Source organism: Anabrus simplex, chromosome 6 (genome assembly GCF_040414725.1).
Source record: "Anabrus simplex isolate iqAnaSimp1 chromosome 6, ASM4041472v1, whole genome shotgun sequence".
Lineage (NCBI taxonomy): Eukaryota > Metazoa > Arthropoda > Insecta > Orthoptera > Tettigoniidae > Anabrus > Anabrus simplex.
Window position 1 is genome coordinate 6,153,023 of NC_090270.1, and position 21,617 is coordinate 6,174,639.

The 21,617-nt window shown below is 43.4% G+C and overlaps 1 protein-coding gene across 4 annotated transcripts in view; it reads right to left on the minus strand.

Moving 5' to 3' along the window:
* LOC136875406 (sodium-coupled monocarboxylate transporter 1) overlaps nt 1-21,617 on the minus strand; it is a 238,344-nt gene that overhangs the window by 92,365 nt on the left and 124,362 nt on the right. For 2 of the 4 annotated variants that reach the window (XM_068228195.1, XM_067148953.2), the window contains 4 exons: nt 18,483-18,623; nt 17,793-17,901; nt 17,600-17,709; nt 653-836 (listed from right to left, as the gene is read on the minus strand). In XM_068228195.1, the coding sequence (XP_068084296.1) occupies nt 653-836; nt 17,600-17,709; nt 17,793-17,901; nt 18,483-18,623 (544 nt within the window). The remainder of the gene's footprint in view (nt 1-652; nt 837-17,599; nt 17,710-17,792; nt 17,902-18,482; nt 18,624-21,617) is intronic. The other 2 variants (XM_068228196.1, XM_068228197.1) reach the window with 2 other exon arrangements.

Sequence of the window (21,617 nt, forward strand, 5' to 3'; positions counted from 1 at the left end):
GCATGTCATTCCTCTGGTTCATAGATTTTCTGATACTGCTGGTACGTAACACACTGGTTCATCATAATATATCTGCTATTCGATTCCTACTCTGAGGCGTTAACTGAAATGAGCAGTGGGCACACTTAACGGAATAATGGCAGAGGAGTGTTCATGTCTGTCTGCAGCCTGGTCATTGCAACTCGGGAACATTGGACTGTTAGATCAGCAGCGGAGTACTGTTCGTTAAAAGTGAGAAAATGTGCGGTCTTTCATTTGATAAAATATTTCATATCATAACACTTTGTTTTTAGCCGCGGCATTCCTACTCACGTAATGGTAATGAACTATGTTGATTTCCGTTCGGAGGATGAAAAAAGACAGGTGGAGTGTGGCTGCTATCACAATGAAAACTGCTCAACTTGATTGTGACTCATAGTAGGCGAAAGGGCTTGCCGCTACAATGGAAACTCCCTAAGCCAGTGTTCACATGGGAAAAGAGGTATGGTGACTTGCCTGTCGTGTTTCTGGGGTAACGTTAAGAGCTACCCACAACGTGTACACTACTTAACATGGAATTCTGCATGCGAAGTTGTCGATAATTAATTCTATTGGACGAAAATCTATAAAAATGTCTCAGTTTAGGACGACATAACAGAGTGAATTTACCCACCTGCAGTACAGATCCCAGCTTCTCGACGACGAAGACGAGTGCCACGCACACGAAGCCGAAGATAATGACGACAGCCTTCATTAAGACACTCGTCTGTCTTTCTGTTAAAGGCTTGGCGAAGAAAGGCTTGTAGAAGTCTTCTAATATCACAGCTGCCATCGAGTTCATGGCGGTCGACATGGAACTGTAAAAATAGCAACAAGTATTTGAGCGCAAATACCGATAATTCCTGTCTGTAAAATTACTGGTTTTTTATCAAAATGTTTTCTAAGCGATAAGCAAATTCCGTGTAAAATGCGGGCTACGAGGTCCGCTCTGGCTCGACTCACAGACACGATGATAGTCCGTGGACCCTAGAACCTCTCATACTCTTTGGAGGTTTCGTTCATATCCGCTAGTGCTCTTCCGGTTCACTAGAGGGACAGTAAGGCATTATTTTATTTTCCATGTCCTCTCTAGGAAGATGAATGCATTTTATGGGCGTGTGGCATTCTGCCTTTATTTCCGAATATTTTCTCGTTTCTGGGAAAGCTGCCACGAGCCTGTATTTAGTGTGGTTATATCGTACCATCCTCTTTTGCTTTTATGATGTTCCGTGTATTTATTTGGTCACCATGGCGTCTCGCAAGCCTGTTATGTTACTGGTGTCATGTTTTAACTCCGAGCCTATTTATGTTTATGTGCCGGCCCCGTGGTGCAGGGTTAGCGTGCCTGCCTCTTACCCGGAGGCCCCCGGTTCGATTCCCTACTAGGTCAGGGATATTTGCCTCGACCTGAGGGCTGGTTCGAAGTCCACTCAGCCTACGTGTTTAGAATTGAGGAGCTATCTGACGGTGAGATGGCGGCCCTGGTCTAGAGAGCCAAGAATAAGGGCCGAGAGGATTCGTCGTGCTGACCACACGACACCTCGTAATCTGTAGGGGTTGAACAATGGTCGCTTGGTAGACCGAGGCACTTGAAGGGCTGTAGTGCCATGGGGTTTGATTTGGTTTCATTTATGATTTTGCTTTTCTCCCGAGCTCATATTTTTCTTTCTTTGACTCCATAGTGCTTGGCGTACAGTACAAATTATTCTTGGTGTATTTCTGTGCATGTTATAGTGTTTTACGTACGCCTTTTGAGGTGCTGTGTCCCTTCTCTCCGTCGCCGACCCCTGTACATGATTCTGTGTGGGTGGGAGCGGTAGAATAACACCCACGGTATCCCCTCCGTGACGTAAGAGGTAACTAAAAGGGGCCTCAGGGGATCTGAACTTTGGAGCGTGGGTTGGCGACCGCGGGGCCCCTCAACTGAGTCCTGACATTGCTTCTACTTACTTGTGCCAGGCTCCTCATTTTCATCTATCCTGTTCGACCTCCCTTGGTCAATTCTTGTTCTTTTCAGACCCCGTCAGTATTACGTATGAAGGCCTACGGAGTCTTTCATTTTCATGCCCTTTTCGTGGCCTTTGTCTTTCTTTGGGCGATACCTTCATTTTTCGAAGTGTCATACTCCTTCCATATTTTTTCTCTGTGTTATACAGAGGATGGTTTTCTGGTTGTACTTCACCACCACCACCAACCTGTACAGGAGCAATCCGAGGCCCATTATTATGATTGTTTCTGTGGCTCAGCTTGTTTAAGAGCGGTTTTGCGCCACTCGAAGGTGTTTCTGGCAGACATGTTGTTAGGCCTTGAGCACGCGGTTAGGAGGGGACGAAGATGCGCGTCACAAGCTGCATTGTCGTGTTCTGGAATAACAGCGCTGCCTGGCTCGAACGTCCGCCCTGTTTTCAAGGGGGCGTGGCTCTCGAATGACGAAAAATGTTGAAAATACAATCACCATGTCACTTGGTCGTTGGGGTCAGGCACCATTGCAGTCCGGTTCGTCGGAGAAGAGGGACGTTTTGTACAGAAGCGAAACATGAAAAGTTTGTTAAGCATGTGCTTATTGCTTGGATATTCTGTAAACGGAAGGTCTTTTGCTGCTACGAATTGCCTACGATGTACATGCAGTTGTAAGTAGAGGTTTCCTTTGCCTTCGCCGTAGTGCAGTGTAACAACAGTAGCATCACTGGATGTACTCGACATGATCGAGAACAACACTGTACAAGGTACACAAATACATAAATCCGCCGATCTGTTCCCAGGTTGTGTCGCTCCGTTAACGGATGCACGCCTGTGGCCTACCTCCGCGCAGCTTGCGTCAAGCTCCGTGTGCGTGTTGACGTCAGTTATGTCTTTATTGGCCATTTAAGGCAACGAGTTGTGATAAGAGTAATCCGCACTCTGTACTGTTAGTGAGTAATAAGCGAGCGCTTTGACTCGTGATTTGGTCCTCCCTTTATACTGCTGGCTCCGGATGCGTGAGTGTTGTGTGTGTTTGGTCCTTGCTGTTTGGGAGGAGGAATATTTATTTCATCTTATTCCTTTTATTTTACTCGTTTATTGTTTTCATATTACGTGCAGTTACCTTTCTTGTTTCCGTTTCCTTTATGCAACGCCCTTTTATTTATGTGATGCGACACATCTTTTGGTCGGCCAGGGTCCATTTTGTGTGCAGGCCAGTGACGTACAGATCTCAGCTTCCGCCAGTTATCCTCCTTGGCATTCTCTGTGTTCAATATTCTGGTCGTGTGGGTGGCTAACAAATAGGTTTATTGTAATTGTAAACTGGGGGTTTAAGAGCCTTCATGTCGCTTATACTTTCAAAGACGATTCAGGTGAGCTCTATACACATTATGGCAAGCTTGTTTAAGGACACGAGTACTTTGTAACTATTATTATCCCTTGTTGACCTACTTTATCATCTTATCCCTTTGAATAAATTAATAAACTCGGTGTTTCCCTTGTGCTGTAGATAGTTCCCTCGAGTTGTTATTTCCTATATGGGGTCCAACTTCTAACGTTTCCACGTTTGTTCCGGGGGAAATCCAAGGACCATCCTTGACCGCTCGCCTAAATATACCTGCGGTATTTCGTTTATCTCTGATTGATTACTTGCTGGTTATTATCGTTAGGTGCCTATGGGAAAATCAAACGATCATAAATACGTATCTCGGCCATGGCCATCCATCCATACCTTACATCACAGCCTGCACAGTTGTTAGGTTGTTGGATTGTGATATTTTCACTCTTGGAAGCCGAGTGAGTTTAAATGCAGTTGCCAATAGGCATCTTCCTAGTCGATGCTTGGTTGTCATCGTCGTCCTGTCTTACTCGTATCTCGAGCGCAGCCCGTTTCTAATTTAGGAATCACAGTAGAACATGGAGTTCTTGAAATATTCTCCTGACAGTGTTCTTGTGCTGTTAACATACCGCGGTCATGGAACCTCTTTGTTCAGACAAACATGAAAACATTCTGTATAAATTTTCCAAAATCACTCAAGACATGGGTCTGGGACACCCTCCAGTTCAAGAACTGATCTGTTGAACTTACTAGGCAGACAGTTCACCCGTCTACCACCTCACTACGACTCTCTATGTCGCCATCAGGTCCTCCAAGGAGCTAAGTATTGCCCGATTTTCCTGGCGGTAAATCTTTACCGAACGCTCACCTGTCGCTGGAGAAGTAGTTAGTTCCTAGTGACTTACACCAACTGAGGGGGGGGGGGGGATTCTTATCCGACGTTGCCATGTCAATAATTAAATTACCAGTTGCCATGTCAATAAGTTACCAGTTGCTATGTTTAATAAATAAGTTACTCGTCGCTATGGTTATCAATGAAAACATCAATTCGAAAGTTCATTGACGCGTTACTTTAATCACGGCCTAATAACCAGGCAAAGAAAAGTTGAAAAACCGGGCATCGCACGAAACTGAGTATTAGAGGAGGGAACTCCTCTCCATTAAGAAATGTACAATTAATTTTTCTACATTGTTTTTCCTATAATACGTATGTTAGACTTTGTTTACGTGAGACTACGAAATAATTTAACATAATTCGCTTCCTCTCGACCGACAGCCCTACTGATACTTATTACAAAATTATGGTAGGTCTGCACTATTTAACAATGTTATTGATTCTTCCATAACATTTATTATTATTATTATTATTATTATTATTATTATTATTATTATTATTATTATTATTATTATTATTATTATTATTGTACCGGGCGGTACACCTCCACGCCGCTAATTCAAACTTTGCGCCAGTTGAAAATCCTCTGCTGGAGGAAGTCCGGACTTTATCTAATGTATTAAATTTCAAGTTACCCAGAAGATGTCACTACTTGGAAATTTTGAAGTTTCTGAACTGGGTCGTTTTCGACGTATTTTTGTTTTGCTTGGAGTAAGAAGTGTGAACTTTTTCTTCTAGAGGACACTACTGAAGAACTACAATAGTGCACCCTAGTGCAAGGTGAAAGAACTGTTTTTTGGAGAAATTTTTATTTCAAAAGTTTGTTTCTTGTTAAATTTCTTTCTGGTATTGTTTAAGTTGGCTGTATTCCCCTTTCTTTCCCCTTGTTTTGAATTTAGCCAATCCCGAATTTCTTTAATTAATTTACGACCAATAAGGTGTTTCTTCTTCAAATTGGATATGCTGCTTAACCCTAACCAATAAATGATTGTGGGCGGGTGTTTTCTTTCCTGAAACGCCTCGAACTTTCCGCGAGAGTATATAAACTGCTGATTTTAGGGTCTCTGCGCCACTTCAGTACCATCTTTCAGTGTGTAAAGTACATAGCAGGGGGCGGGAAGCGCCTCTTTCTTCGGACAGCAGTTCAACAACCAGGTAATGGCCGTATAATAACTTCTTTTCTTGCTAGCTCAGCAGTTTAACTCTCGGGGCGGGTCCGAAGCTTTTCCACCATGTAACTTTTCCCTAAAATGTAAAGACTCTTAGTATCTATTCTCTTTTAAGCTACATATTGGGATAGAGAGTGCTTAACCCTCTCGAGCTCCCACTCATATTGTTTTGAGGTGAATTTACCTTTTCACAACCAATTCTTCTTTAACGTAATGTAAATTGTTTCCTTCGAAAGTCACCTCGTTAGTATGGGATTAGCCCTTGCATTTATGGCCTAGAGCCAGATTAGGTTTTAAAACAAAATGTATTAGGAGTGCAGTTCGCCTCCTCTCACATTGGTATTTTAGAGGCCATGTAATTATCCTTTTCTCGCTTAATAGGCCTCAGTAGGTTGGGTATTTTACCCCTGTGTTTGCGTCCTTAGAGGACAGCTTGAAGGTCGAGTTAGGTGTGGTCTTTTGATAGGCTTAAAACTTTGAGAGCGGATAGCTCTTTTGAAATTTGTTTCTGCGTGCCTCTAGGAGGTCTTACTGTGTAATTTGGAGTAAGTGCTCCTGGGCATGATTGGGGTTTTCTGCCCCTTTGTTAAACCTTATGTACATGTAAGCTTGGGATAACTGCTCAAGAATTGTGAGTTCGGGGCTCGAAGCCCAAAGCCTGTAAATACTGTTGTTGCTCTTTTGTTGCCTTGCTACTCTGTACCTTCCATGCTTGTTATTTCTTGATTTTGAAAGGAGAATATAACCTTGTTAAATTTTACATTAACTTTAATTTCGTAGTCTGAGACCCGTTCACCCCCGCACCTTCTTTCACCTCTACCTACCACAAAAATACGGTAACAAGTGGTAGCAGAGCGTGGTTGAATGGATCTCAATTTAGCCCCTTTTGACGGCTAAACATTGCTTTGATCCGAACTCTAACAATTTTCTCAGTTGCTGGAATTTTTGACTTTTCCTGTTTCAAAATTGTTCTGTCATCATGCCCGGCCCTCGCGATGTTCTCCATCTTAACTATTTGCGCAAGGAGGAGTTGATCTATGAATTGACTATTAGAAATGTGCAATCAGGAGGCACGGTTGCAGTAGACACAAACATGCTTAGAGAGTCCCTTGATTTGCCCATTTCCATCCCCACTTTGGGAGAGAAAGAAATTGACGACTCTCTTTCCACGATCATCGAGAATATTACTGGGCTAGCATCTGTAGTTAGTTTTTTTGACGAAAGTGATCCTTCTCCCAATCAAATTAAGCGTGTGCAAGCCAGGCTGTTTCATTTTTCAAATAGAGTTAACGATCTGTTGTCTCTGAAGTTGAATGACGTTCAGAGGAAGGAAGCTAGTACGGTGCTTGAAAATATTTCTGAATTATCTAGTAAGGTCACTCAATTGTTAACTGGGGAAGTTCCTCCCAAAACTGATCAACCCGCTACGGTGAATGTAGGTAGCGAGGAAGAGCCTCCTACGGGAGAAGTCATTAGGAAAACCGTTGGAGCTCAAACTATCTCTGCCCCATTGGACAACGAGTCTGAACGCCGTACGTCGTTGAATAATGTACGTTCTGAACTAACTTCTTTGCCACTGAAACCTTTACCTACTATGTCACCTGGGTTCAGCAGCTTGCCTCATCCATTAGCAATGTTGCTCAGAGGTATCTCTAAGTTTTCTGTTAATACCACCAGTGAAGTTATTTCATTCTTAAGGTTTTTAGTTGAATTTCAGGATCATGCCCTTGTTTTTTCTCTTTCTCCGTGTCAAATTTTACAGATAATTTATCCTTATGCAATTGGTATTCTCTCAGATAAAAAAATAAGAGCCATTGCCGAACAGTCATCTATTGAAGATTTTCATGCACATCTGCTTGCAAATTTTATTCCTGCTCGCGCGAGGTCATCTCTGATTCAGAAGTACTATTATCGAGTACAGAGATTGGATGAAAATCTGGCTGATTTCATACAAGACATTAAGTTCTATACTAGGGTGTTTGCTCTTCACTTCCCTGAGGATCAGATTGTACAGGCTATTGTGGTAGGCATTTCACCATCTTATAGATCATATTTGTGTTTCGCGGCGTGCCCGCAAACCTTCTCTGAACTTGAAGCCTTGGCCGTCTCAGCGGAAGGAGTTAGATACGCCGATTCCTTGCGTGTCGCGAAAGAACCCCCTCCTTCGTTTAGTAATACTCGGCCTCCACCTCGCCGACCAGTCACACCCCGTAAATGTTATGCTTGCGGGTCGCCTGACCATCTTCGCAATAAATGTCCATTGGTCAAAACTAGTAGGGCAAATAATGGAGCTGGTTCATCACAAGGCTGTTTTAAATGTGGGGCTTTCTCACATATCGCCAAGAATTGTCCAAATGCAAATAGCACCCCCTCCTGCTCAACCTCTGGTGCAAATTCCACCAATGCCAATAATAAAAAGTGACTAGTGGCTTCAGCTGAGTCGACTAATCCATCTTTCCGAGGCTCAGCCCCTGGTAAACAGATCGAAAATTCAGCGAACGTTCAATCTGCAAATCCATCTTTTGAATGCCCCAAAGAGTGTCTTAGGATTGGGGCGGATACCCCCGCACCGGTTCCCTTTCTCAAAATTGAGTTAAATAATGAGCCTATAACAGCTCTATTAGATTCAGGCAGTGTTTGTTCTATTATTTCGGCTGAATGGTATGCAAAATTGAAATCTGTTTGTAAAGTTCCTGACTATTGTTCCTCTTCGATCCAATATGTTTCGGCTAATTCATCTCCATTAGAAATTCTAGGTTCTTTACAGGTCAAAATTCGTATTTTTAAATTTACATGGAAAATCAAATTGTTTGTGGCTAAGCACTTGTCTTGCCCCATCATATTGGGAGCTGACTTCATTTCTCACACTGGTATTGTGCTCGATCTTCAGAGTAAGTCGTGCACATTCAAATTTGCTTCCAATTGTAAAATCCCCTTGTTAAAATGTAATTCTGCATCATGTTCATCTATTTCGCCTACCCAGGATGAGATGTTGTTAGACCTTAGACATCTACCTGAGGAGCAGGCTGATAGTATTCGTAAGTTGTGTCAGTCGTTTCCAGAGGTGTTCTCTGATACTCTTGGTGTTACTGACCTTATTGAATACAAAATTGAGGTCACGGATTCGATTCCTGTCCGTTTTCCACCATATAGGTTGTCTCCACCTAAAATGAAGGCTCTGAAAGAAATCATCGATCAAATGTTGAAGGATGGTATTATTAGGCCCTCTAAGTCGGCGTATTCTTTGCCTATTTTTCTAGTCCCGAAACCCCAAGGGGGCTTCAGGCCTGTCATTGATTATAGGGCTCTCAATCGGAAGGTGGTGTTACAATCTGTGCCCCTTCCCGACCTTCATTCTTGTTTTTCATGGTTTCGTAAGGCCAAGTTCTTTACTATCTTGGACTTGAATCAGGCCTATAATCAAATTCCCTTTGCCGAAGAGTCTAAACATCTTACAGCGTTTGCCACGGATTGGAATTTATACGAATACAACCGCGTGCCTTTCGGGCTCCCCACGGGAGCAGCTGTACTCACTAGACTGCTAGATAGGGTCTTCTCCGACATCAAATTTGAGTACTTGTATCACTACTTGGATGATGTCGTCGTATTTTCGGAGACCTTTGAAGAACATCTAGTTCATCTGCGAGAAGTTCTCAATCGCCTGCGTAAGGCTGGGTTAACTGTTAAATTGTCCAAGGTTGCCTTCGCTAAACCCTCCATGTCATTCCTAGGGCATATTGTGTCACCTGATGGTGTGGCAGTCGATCATTCTAGAACACAGGCCATCCGTGACTTTAAACCTCCCAAGGACATTAAAGGTATCGCCAGGTTCATTGGTATGGTGAATTTCTTCAGGAAGTTTATTCCTAACTTCACTAATAGAGCGGCGCCCTTAAACCTTCTTCGTAGGAAAGGCATCAAATTCGAGTGGGGACCTTCTCAACAAGCCGCTTTTGAAGATCTTAAATTAGCTCTCTGTAATGCCCCTGTCCTTGCTATGCCTGATTTCTCAAAGAAATTCATCGTCCAAACTGATGCGTCGTCGTCAGCAGTAGCAGCGGTCCTTCTTCAAGAGACAGAATTAGGGAGGCGACCCATCGCCTATGCATCTAGGACTCTATCGGCTCAAGAAGCCAAGTATTCCATCTATGAGCTCGAAGGTTTGGCAGTCTTATTTGCCTTAGAAAAGTTCCGTCTCTATCTGGAACATGTCAAATTCGACCTGGAGACAGATAATCAAGCCTTAAGCTGGGTCTTAGGTAGGCCGCGTCGTACTGGTCGTATAGCCCGTTGGGCCATCCGTATTTCTGCCTTCCAATTCGATGTCAGGCATATCAGAGGGACCGAAAATGTTGTTGCTGATGGACTCAGCCGTATGTTTTCCAACGACGTTGAGACCTATGAACCGGTCGATAGTTCATCTCCTCCCGAATCCATGCTATCTGATGTTAATGCCATCTTAACAGATGCTCCCATGCTCTTTAGGGATATCGAGAAATACCAACGTGAAGATCCGACGCTGGCACCGATAATGGAAACCCTTTCTTCTGGGGAACATGTTGTCCCTTATGTTCTGAGGAATGGTGTTCTATGTTGCCCTTCGAGGCATGATAAGATGATGAAAGTTGTCGTTCCAGCTGTTCTTGTGCCTATGATCTTCAAGTACTATCATGAGACCCCATTAGGGGGGCATCTTGGAATCTTTAAAACTCGTGAAAAGATTCGTGAAAGGTTCATCTGGAAGGGTATGGACGGTGAAATCCGTGAACTAGTAAAAGCTTGTAAATCTTGTTTGCTTAGTAAACCTACCATGTCCACCAAGGTAGGCCTTTTGTCTTCGCATCAGGCTTCGCGCCCCATGGAACGCCTGTATATTGATTATGTAGGACCCTTCCCTCAGTCAAAGAGAAATGCCAACAAGTTCATCATTGTATGCGTAGATGGTTTTACAAGATTTTCCTGGTTATTTCCGACTAAGCTGGTTACCGCTCAGTCCACCATTACTTGTCTAAATTCTATCTTTGCTTCTTTTGGTCCGCGTCAATATATTGTGTCTGATAATGCTAAGGCGTTCACATCAAATCTTTTTCGTAAATTCTGTTTTGACTTGTCCATCTCTCATGTGACAACTTCTGCTTATTACCCTCAACCATCTCTGGCTGAACGGGTTAATCGTAATCTCAGGTCCGCGCTTATTGCATATCATCATGAAGATCATTCTAGGTGGGACACGTCCCTGCATTGGTTAGCCTTTGCTTTGAATTCGGCGGTTCATGAATCTCACAAGTTTACCCCAGCTTCGTTGATGTTCAAGTTCGTTCCCAACACGCCGCTCTCTAACCTCTGGTCTCTGAGTGACATTCTACCTGAGACAATAGATCCGGATAACATTAAAGATCTTTGGAAGAAAGCTAAAGCCAATCTTAAGGTGTCTCAGGAAAAGGTTAGGGAAAGATATGATCGTGGACGGAGACCCACCAATTTGAAGGTAGGTGACCAGGTGATGGTCAAGAATTTTGTTCCTGCGGGCAAGCTTGCCCCCAGATTTCATGGGCCGTGTATCATTCTCGATTTCCTTACTCCCGTTACCTTATTGTTAAGTAATCCAGCCACCGAGAGGATATTTAGGGTTCACCTGTCACAGGTGAAACCGGTGTAATTTCTGTGTTAACTTGCTTCATATAATTTTGAAAGAAATAGGAAGGTTATATTTTTTTTTAGGGGTTTCACCTTTAAGGCCTTCTGCTCTTGGTATCTGTTTCCTTTGTATGTAATTATTTCTTTGTAAACCTCCCCCGATTAGTTAAACTGCCATCCTGTCCTTGCCACGGCCATTACCACGCTCCCGTCTCCTGCTCCACAACACACAGTGGCTTAGAGGAATGAAATAAATATCTCCACGCCGCTGGCCACTCATCTCCTCCACTGAGACTGTACCCTAAAAATCATTCTGGTCAAACAAAATTCTGCCGCCGAGCTTTAATGTTTCAGTGCCCCCGCAGCAGCGCGGCGCCGTACCGTTCCTGAGGCAGGGTATGGGCCCGCCCTTCCCCAGTGAGGCCAACCGGTGTACGGCGAGCCGGAGCCCTCCTCCCGGCCAAGGCTGATGTGCGGCGCACGATCTGCTACCGGCCCGCAGCCTGTATATGTTCACCGCGGGCGCGGCGTGCTTCAACACCTCTACTTCTCTCATAGTGCGGGCGAGCGGTATCTCAGGGTACTTGAGGGGTCCGAGCAGCCTCCTCTGGACACAAGCTGCAGCGGCCGGTCTGGCCATCCAATTTAATCAACTACATGGACATTTACTATCAGCAATTACTACACTTGGGAATTCTACTGCAATATTTGGTGGACTTAGGAAAATTTTCTTCACTTTCAAGTATTAAAAGGTTTTCTTCTGAATTCAATTACTACAAACATAAAGACATTACTTCAACAGTTACTACAAGAATTTTGAAACTGGATCAAACCAAATTTAGAAAATTTTTATAAATGCTTCTGCAATTTATCTCCATATCAACATCATAACTTGGACCTTATTTTCAAACAAATTTCATGTGTCACCCCTGGAGGGACTTTTGGGTCGGGGGAGGTCTGTACCGGGCGGTACACCTCCACGCCGCTAATTCAAACTTTGCGCCAGTTGAAAATCCTCTGCTGGAGGAAGTCCGAACTTTATCTAATGTATTAAATTTCAAGTTACCCAGAAGATGTCACTACTTGGAAATTTTGAAGTTTCTGAACTGGGTCGTTTTCGACGTATTTTTGTTTTGCTTGGAGTAAGAAGTGTGAACTTTTTCTTCTAGAGGACACTACTGAAGAACTACAATAGTGCACCCTAGTGCAAGGTGAAAGAACTGTTTTTTGGAGAAATTTTTATTTCAAAAGTTTGTTTCTTGTTAAATTACTTTCTGGTATTGTTTAAGTTGGCTGTATTCCCCTTTCTTTCCCCTTGTTTTGAATTTAGCCAATCCCGAATTTCTTTAATTAATTTACGACCAATAAGGTGTTTTTTCTTCAAATTGGATATGCTGCTTAACCCTAACCAATAAATGATTGTGGGCGGGTGTTTTCTTTCCTGAAACGCCTCGAACTTTCCGCGAGAGTATATAAACTGCTGATTTTAGGGTCTCTGCGCCACTTCAGTACCATCTTTCAGTGTGTAAAGTACATAGCAGGGGGCGGGAAGCGCCTCTTTCTTCGGACAGCAGTTCAACAACCAGGTAATGGCCGTATAATAACTTCTTTTCTTGCTAGCTCAGCAGTTTAACTCTCGGGGCGGGTCCGAAGCTTTTCCACCATGTAACTTTTCCCTAAAATGTAAAGACTCTTAGTATCTATTCTCTTTTAAGCTACATATTGGGATAGAGAGTGCTTAACCCTCTCGAGCTCCCACTCATATTGTTTTGAGGTGAACTTACCTTTTCACAACCAATTCTTCTTTAACGTAATGTAAATTGTTTCCTTCGAAAGTCACCTCGTTAGTATGGGATTAGCCCTTGCATTTGTGGCCTAGAGCCAGATTAGGTTTTAAAACAAAATGTATTAGGAGTGCAGTTCGCCTCCTCTCACATTGGTATTTTAGAGGCCATGTAATTATCCTTTTCTCGCTTAATAGGCCTCAGTAGGTTGGGTATTTTACCCCTGTGTTTACGTCCTTAGCGGACAGCTTGAAGGTCGAGTTAGGTGTGGTCTTTTGATAGGCTTAAAACTTTGAGAGCGGATCGCTCTTTTGAAATTTGTTTCTGCGTGCCTCTAGGAGGTCTTACTGTGTAATTTGGAGCAAGTGCTCCTGGGCGTGATTGGGGTTTTCTGCCCCTTTGTTAAACCTTATGTACATGTAAGCTTGGGATAACTGCTCAAGAATTGTGAGTTCGGGGCTCGAAGCCCAAAGCCTGTAAATACTGTTGTTGCTCTTTTGTTGCCTTGCTACTCTGTACCTTCCATGCTTGTTATTTCTTGATTTTGAAAAGAGAATATAACCTTGTTAAATTTTACATTAACTTTAATTTCGTAGTCTGAGACCCGTTCACCCCCGCACCTTCTTTCACCTCTACCTACCACAAAAATACGGTAACAATTATTATTATTATTATTATTATTATTATTATTATTATTATTATTATTATTATTATTACTCTGTTATGAATTATAAGACTGACATCTGCGCATTTGATTTCTTAATTTCTCCCTTAAAATAATATTGTAAGGATGGCAGTAGCGTAATCTAACCTTAACAGTGTCCGGGATTATTAATGAAATAGGAAATGTTTGTCATTTACCTATTCATTTGCTTGTTCTTTCCACTCTTCCTTTTATCTAAAATATTGATTAGTATGTCTGGCTTCATTGCTTTACGACTTTTTATTCGGCCAAAGTTGGTCATAACATATCGCTGTGTTGAATTATGGGAGTAAAGTGACATTTAACATATTTTCAGCCAATGACACAGTCCTTTGGCACCAGTCATGTGTTATTCACAATGGCGAGAGTTTCGTAAAGATGCAGTTTCCGTATCTCTCTACACTCTTCATCGCTACGTAGCTACCATATCCTACATCAGCCCTAATATGTTATTCACAATGACGACAGTTTCGTAAAGATGCAGTTTCAGTATCTCTCTACACTCTTCATCGCTACGTAGCTACCATATCCTACATCAGTCCTAATGTGTTATTCACAATGACGACAGTTTCGTAAAGATGCAGTTTCCGTATCACCCAAGCCTCTTCATCGCTATGTAGCTACCATATCCTACATCAGCCTTAATGTGTTATTCACAATGACGACAGTTTCGTAAAGATGCAGTTTCCGTATCTCTCTACACTCTTCATCGCTACGTAGCTACCATATCCTACATCAGTCCTAATGTGTTATTCACAATGACGACAGTTTCGTAAAGATGCAGTTTCCGTATCACCCAACCCTCTTCATCGCTACGTAGCTACCATATCCTACATCAGTCCTAATATTTTCTGCATGCCGATGCCTTAATCCCCCTCCAAATTTATATGAACAAGTCCTGTCTCAGAAAGTGACTAGCCAACCTCGGTCCTGTTCGAGACAAATCCTGTCTCAGAAAGTGACTAGCCAACCTCGCTGCTGTTCGAGACAAGTCCTGTCTCAGAAAGTGACTAGGCAACCTCGCTCCTGTTCGAGACAAATCCTGTCTCAGAAAGTGACTAGCCAACCTCGCTCCTGTTCGAAACAAATCCTGTCTCAGAAAGTGACTAGCCAACCTCGCTCCTGTTCTAGACAAGTCCTGTCTCAGAAAGTGACTAGCCAACCTCGCTCCTGTTCGAAACAAATCCTGTCTCAGAAAATGACTAGCCAACGTAGCTCCTGTTCGAGACAAATCCTGTCTCAGAAAGTGACTAGCCAACGTAGCTCCTGTTCGAGACAAATCCTGTCTCAGAAAGTGACTAGCCAACGTAGCTCCTGTTCGAGACAAATCCTGTCTCAGAAAGTGACTAGCCAACGTAGCTCCTGTTCTAGACAAATCCTGTCTCAGAAAGTGACTAGCCAACCTCGCTCCTGTTCTAGACAAGTCCTGTCTCAGAAAGTGACTAGCCAACCTCGCTCCTGTTCTAGACAAGTCCTGTCTCAGAAAGTGACTAGCCAACCTCGCTCCTGTTCTAGACAAGTCCTGTCTCAGACAGTGACTAGCCAACCTCGCTCCTGTTCGAGACAAATCCTGTCTCAGAAAATGACTAGCCAACCTCGGTCCTGTTCGAGACAAATCCTGTCTCAGAAAGTGACTAGCCAACGTAGCTCCTGTTCGAGACAAATCCTGTCTCAGACAGTGACTAGCCAACCTCGCTCCTGTTCGAGACAAATCCTGTCTCAGAAAATGACTAGCCAACGTAGCTCCTGTTCGAAACAAATCCTGTCTCAGAAAATGACTAGCCAACCTCGCTCCTGTTCGAGACAAATCCCGTCTCAGACAGTGACTAGCCAACCTCGCTCCTGTTCGAAACAAATCCTGTCTCAGAAAAAGACTAGCCAACCTCGCTCCTGTTCGAGACAAATCCTGTCTCAGAAAGTGACTAGCCAACCTCGCTCCTGTTCGAAACAAATCCTGTCTCAGAAAGTAACTATCCAACCTCGCTCCTGTTCGAAACAAATCCTGTCTCAGAAAGTAACTAGCCAACCTCGCTCCTGTTCGAAACAAATCCTGTCTCAGAAAATGACTAGCCAACGTAGCTCCTGTTCGAAACAAATCCTGTCTCAGAAAATGACTAGCCAACGTAGCTCCTGTTCGAGACAAGTCCTGTCTCAGAAAGTAACTAGCCAACCTCACTGCTGTTCGAGACAAGTCCTGTCTCAGAAAGTAACTAGCCAACCTCGCTGCTGTTCGAGACAAGTCCTGTCTCAGAAAGTAACTAGCCAACCTCGCTCCTGTTCGAGACAAGTCCTGTCTCAGAAAGTAACTAGCCAACCTCGCTGCTGTTCGAGACAAGTCCTGTCTCAGAAAATGACTAGCCAACGTAGCTCCTGTTCGAGACAAATCCTGTCTCAGAAAGTGACTAGCCAACGTAGCTCCTGTTCGAAACAAATCCTGTCTCAGAAAGTAACTAGCCAACCTCGCTCCTGTTCGAGACAAATCCTGTCTCAGACAGTAACTAGCCAACCTCGCTCCTGTTCGAGACAAATCCTGTCTCAGACAGTAACTAGCCAACCTCGCTCCTGTTCGAGACAAATCCTGTCTCAGACAGTAACTAGCCAACCTCGCTCCTGTTCGAGACAAATCCTGTCTCAGAAAGTGACTAGCCAACGTAGCTCCTGTTCGAAACAAATCCTGTCTCAGACAGTAACTAGCCAACCTCGCTCCTGTTCGAAACAAATCCTGTCTCAGAAAATGACTAGCCAACGTAGCTCCTGTTCGAGACAAATCCTGTCTCAGACAGTGACTAGCCAACCTCGCTCCTGTTCGAAACAAATCCTGTCTCAGAAAGTGACTAGCCAACGTAGCTCCTGTTCGAGACAAATCCTGTCTCAGACAGTGACTAGCCAACCTCGCTGCTGTTCGAGACAAGTCCTGTCTCAGAAAATGACTAGCCAACGTAGCTCCTGTTCGAGACAAATCCTGTCTCAGAAAGTGACTAGCCAACCTCGCTCCTGTTCGAAACAAATCCTGTCTCAGAAAGTGACTAGCCAACCTCGCTCCTGTTCGAGACAAATCCTGTCTCAGAAAGTAACTAGCCAACCTCGCTCCTGTTCGAGACAAATCCTGTCTCAGAAAGTGACTAGCCAACGTAGCTCCTGTTCGAGACAAATCCTGTCTCAGAAAATGACTAGCCAACCTCGCTCCTGTTCGAGACAAATCCTGTCTCAGAAAATGACTAGCCAACGTAGCTCCTGTTCGAGACAAATCCTGTCTCAGAAAGTGACTAGCCAACCTCGCTCCTGTTCGAAACAAATCCTGTCTCAGAAAGTGACTAGCCAACGTAGCTCCTGTTCGAGACAAATCCTGTCTCAGAAAATGACTAGCCAACGTAGCTCCTGTTCGAGACAAATCCTGTCTCAGAAAGTAACTAGCCAACCTCGCTCCTGTTCGAGACAAATCCTGTCTCAGAAAGTGACTAGCCAACCTCGCTCCTGTTTGAGACAAATCCTGTCTCAGAAAGTAACTAGCCAACCTCGCTCCTGTTCGAGACAAATCCTGTCTCAGAAAATGACTAGCCAACGTAGCTCCTGTTCGAAACAAATCCTGTCTCAGAAAATGACTAGCCAACGTAGCTCCTGTTCGAGACAAGTCCTGTCTCAAAAAGTGACTAGCCAACCTCGCTCCTGTTCGAGACAAGTCCTGTCTCAAAAAGTGACTAGCCAACCTCGCTCCTGTTCGAGACAAATCCTGTCTCAGAAAGTAACTAGCCAACCTCGCTGCTGTTCGAGACAAATCCTGTCTCAGAAAGTGACTAGCCAACCTCGCTCCTGTTCGAGACAAATCCTGTCTCAGAAAGTAACTAGCGAACCTCGCTCCTGTTCGAAACAAATCCTCAGAAAATGACTAGCCAACCTCGCTCCTGTTCGAAACAAATCCTGTCTCAGAAAGTGACTAGCCAACGTAGCTCCTGTTCGAGACAAATGCTGCTCTTCACACTCACTCGGTTTGTGGCTGGATCGGCCCATTTCATATACAACACCAGTCCCCCCGAAGCAACCTCCTGATATCAGAGTGGACATAACATTGAGGAATGGTGTTACACTCTGTACCTGAGAGCTGCACTGAACACTCCCGCCACGAAGCAGCCTGGCAGACCGGGGAAGTCGGCAAGAGTCCGCATCACCAACAGGGGGAGCAGCTGGTCCTTAGCCTTGGCGAGCTGCGAACAGAACACCCGCCATCACTCACCACCATGAGTGTTACCTTGTTGTATTCCACTTAGAACAACCAAACCACACTTACCTTGGTGGCCAGTGGGTCACAGTCATAGTACGTGGCGTATATCAACAGACCACTGTAGCCACACACTGCGACGAGCGACAGCGCTCCCACCACGAAGATCCAAACAGCTCTGTAAGTAGCATTGACGTACTCAGCCTCACGAGCTTCACATAATCAAAACACTTAGTTTAGACTCGACCCATGCGAGGCGCGAGTTGCGTAGCTCCTTCGCACGAGCTACAGGACCTAGGAGGAGTGATCTGTGCAACTTGGGATTGAGTCGTCCCACCACATTTTTCTATTCTGGACGGAGCATCTAAATGACTTCCACTGTCAAAGTGGAAGAGAAATTGATTGAAGAAGTCTAAATTCAGCCAGTGTTATGCGACTTCAAGTACAAGGAGTACAGAAACACATGACGAAGGAATCTTACGAAGTTGGATAGAACATTATGAATACCGGTATTGTAGACTTCCTCGGTATTCCCATTTCTTAAGAAACCTCTGTTTTCCCCACCAAATATACCCACCACAATTTCCTCCTCCTCTTGTTCCTCTACCTCCTCTTCCTCCTACTGCTCCTCTTCCTCCTCCTCCTCATCATCAACATCGTCCTTTTTCTCTTGGCAATGTTGGAAGGTGCAGTAAGGTCATTGCGAAGCTATTCGCAGCGCGGGCTTCGCACGGGTCGAGAGAGGCGGCAGGTACTTACATCCTGGCGTCACGCAGCTTGGGCAGCGACAGGTACCGCTGGGCCATGATCTGCAGAATCCCCCCATTATAAATCCAGTGGACACATCCTCCAATCACCATTATTACAAGAGTGTGTCGCTCTAAGGGATCTATACTCAGGCTGCCAACAAAAAATATTGTGGTTAGGCTGAATTGGGCTCAGTCGCAAGCGTGAATACGTCTATCTGGTCTAAATGCTAACATGTATTTTATGGGGATTCAAGTCGCACTCGAACGGCCAACGATCATCGCTCGTGGTCAAATTCATTTTCCAGAAACACCTCAACGAAATGTGAGTTGTCGATGTTGTTGTTGTTTCATAACAACCGCCTCTCTGAAGCCCTCTGAAAGTTGCATATTGGCACTCTGATCATTACAGTCCATAGTCATCAGTGTCCAAGGCAAGTCTTGTATACCATTGTTTCAAATGTCACTGCACATCAGTCTATTATGTCTTAAAGGACTCGTTATTCTATGACAAATGATGTCTCGCTTATTGAAATTCGTCCATTGAGTTCCAAGTTACAGTTGACATCTTTTTTAAGGTCGCTGCAATCGGCGCCATTTTGATTTCCGTAATTGCGCTGTAATGACATCAGTGAGTGTGATTGTTATGTTATTCCGTCCATAATTATGTACTGCATATGATGGTATATCGACGGCCTAGTTCTAATACCACGTAGCCGACAATACTGTTCTTATCCATTGTTAAAAATGGTCACGCCTCCCATTAATACATCAATACTGATCTGCATTTAGGGCAGTCGCCCAGGTGGCAGATTCCCTATCTGTTGTTTTCCTAAATGATTTCAAAGAAATTGGAAATTTATTGAACGTCTCCCTTGGTAAGTTATTTCAATCCCTATCTTCCCTTCCTATAAATGAATATTTGCCCCCATTTGTCCTCTTGAATTCCAACTTTATCATCATATTGTGATCTTTCCTACTTTTATAAACGCCACTCAAACTTATTCGTCTACTAATGTCATTCCACGCCATCTCTCCGCTGACAGCTCGAAACATACCACTTAGTCGAGCAGCTCTTCTTCTTTCTCTCAGTTCTTCCCAGCCCAAACTTTGCAACATTTTTGTAACGCTACTCTTTTGTCGGAAATCACTCAGAACAAATCGACCTGCTTTTCTTTGGATTTTTTCCAGTTCTTGAATCAGGTAATCCTGGTGAGGGTCCCATACACAGGAACCATACTCTAGTTGGGGTCTTACCGGAGACTTATATGCCCTCTCCTTTACATCCTTACTACAACCCCTAAACACCCTCATAACCATGTGCACAGATCTGTACCCTTTATTTACAATCATATTTATGTGATTACCCCAATGAAGATCGTTCCTTATATTAACACCTAGATACTTACAATGATCCCCAAAAGGAACTTTCACCCCATCAACGCAGTAATTAAAACTGCGAGGACTTTTCCTATTTGTGAAACTCACAACCTGACTTTTAACCCCGTTTATCAAAATACCATTGCCTGCTGTCCATCTCACAACATTTTCGAGGTCACGCTGCAGTTGCTCACAATCTTGTAACTTATTTATCACTCTATAGAGAATAACATCATCCGCAAAAAGTCTTACCTCCGATTTCACTCCTTTACTCATATCATTTATATCTATAAGAAAACATAAAGGTCCGATAATACTGCCTTGAGGAATTCCCCTCTTAATTATGACAGGGTCAGATAAAGCTACACCTACTCTAATTCTCTCTAATTTTCTAGAAATATAGCAACCCATTCAGTCACTCTTTTGTCTAGTCCAATTGCACTCTTTTTTGCCAGTAGTCTCCCATGATCCACCCTATCAAATGCTTTAGACAGGTCAATCGCGATACAGTCCATTTGACCTCCAGAATTCAAGATATCTGCTATATCTTGCTGGAAACCTACAAGTTGAGCTTCAGTGGAATAATCTTTCCTAAAACCGAACTGCCTTCTATCGAACCAGTTATTAATTTCACAAACTTGTCTAATATAATCCGAAAGAATGCTTTACCAAAGCTTACATACAATGCATGTCAAACTTACTGGCCTGTATTTTTCAGCTTTATGTCTATCACCCTTTCCTTTACACACAGGGGCTACTATAGCAACTCTCCAATTCATCTGGTATAGCTCCTCTGACCAAACAATAATCAAATAAGTATTTCAGATATGGTACTATATCCCAACCCATTGTCTTTAGTATATCCCCAGAAATCTGATCAATTCCAGCCGCTTTTCTAGTTTTCAACTTGTGTATCTTACTGTAAATGTCATTGTTATCATATGTAAATTTTATTACTTCTTTGGCCTTAGTCTCCTCGTCTATCTCGACATTATCCTTGTAACCAACAATCTTTACATACTGCTGACTGAATACTTCTGCCTTTTGAAGATTCTCAGATACACATTCTCCTTGTTCATTAATTATTCCTGGAATGTCCTTCTTGGAACCTGTTTCTGCCTTAAAATACCTATACATACCCTTCCATTTTTCACTAAAATTTGTATGACTGCCAATTATGCTTGCCATCATGTTATCCTTAGCTGCCTTCTTTGCTAGATTCATTTTTTTAGTAAGTTCCTTCAATTTCTCCTTACTTCCACAGCAATTTCTAACTCTTTCTAGTATGCACCTCCTTCTTAGTCTCTTTATTTCTCTATTATAATAAGGTGGGTCTTTACCATTCCTTACCACCCTTAAAGGTACAAACCTGTTTTCGCATTCCTCAACAATTTCTTTAAACCCATCCCAGAGCCTGTTTACATTTTTATTTACCGTTTTCCACCGATAATAGTTATTTGATATGCATTCTCTCAGAATAATTTTCGTTGTCTTCATTTTCCTCGGCGTATGTGTAAAGGAAAATGAATCTTAATTACGTTATTCTGTAGGAGGGCATAAAAAACAGGTGAAACGCCGAGCGGTGAGTAGAATCACCTGATGGCCAACAGTACTAATAACGAAAGGGACTGAAGAAGATAGGTGTTAGGTAAGTAGGTTGTTAACAGTTAAAACTGGTATGATTTCCTATATATGTGCGTATTTTAAACAGATGATATACAAAGAATATGCACGTACAATTGAAGTCGGTCACTTAATGTGACGTACT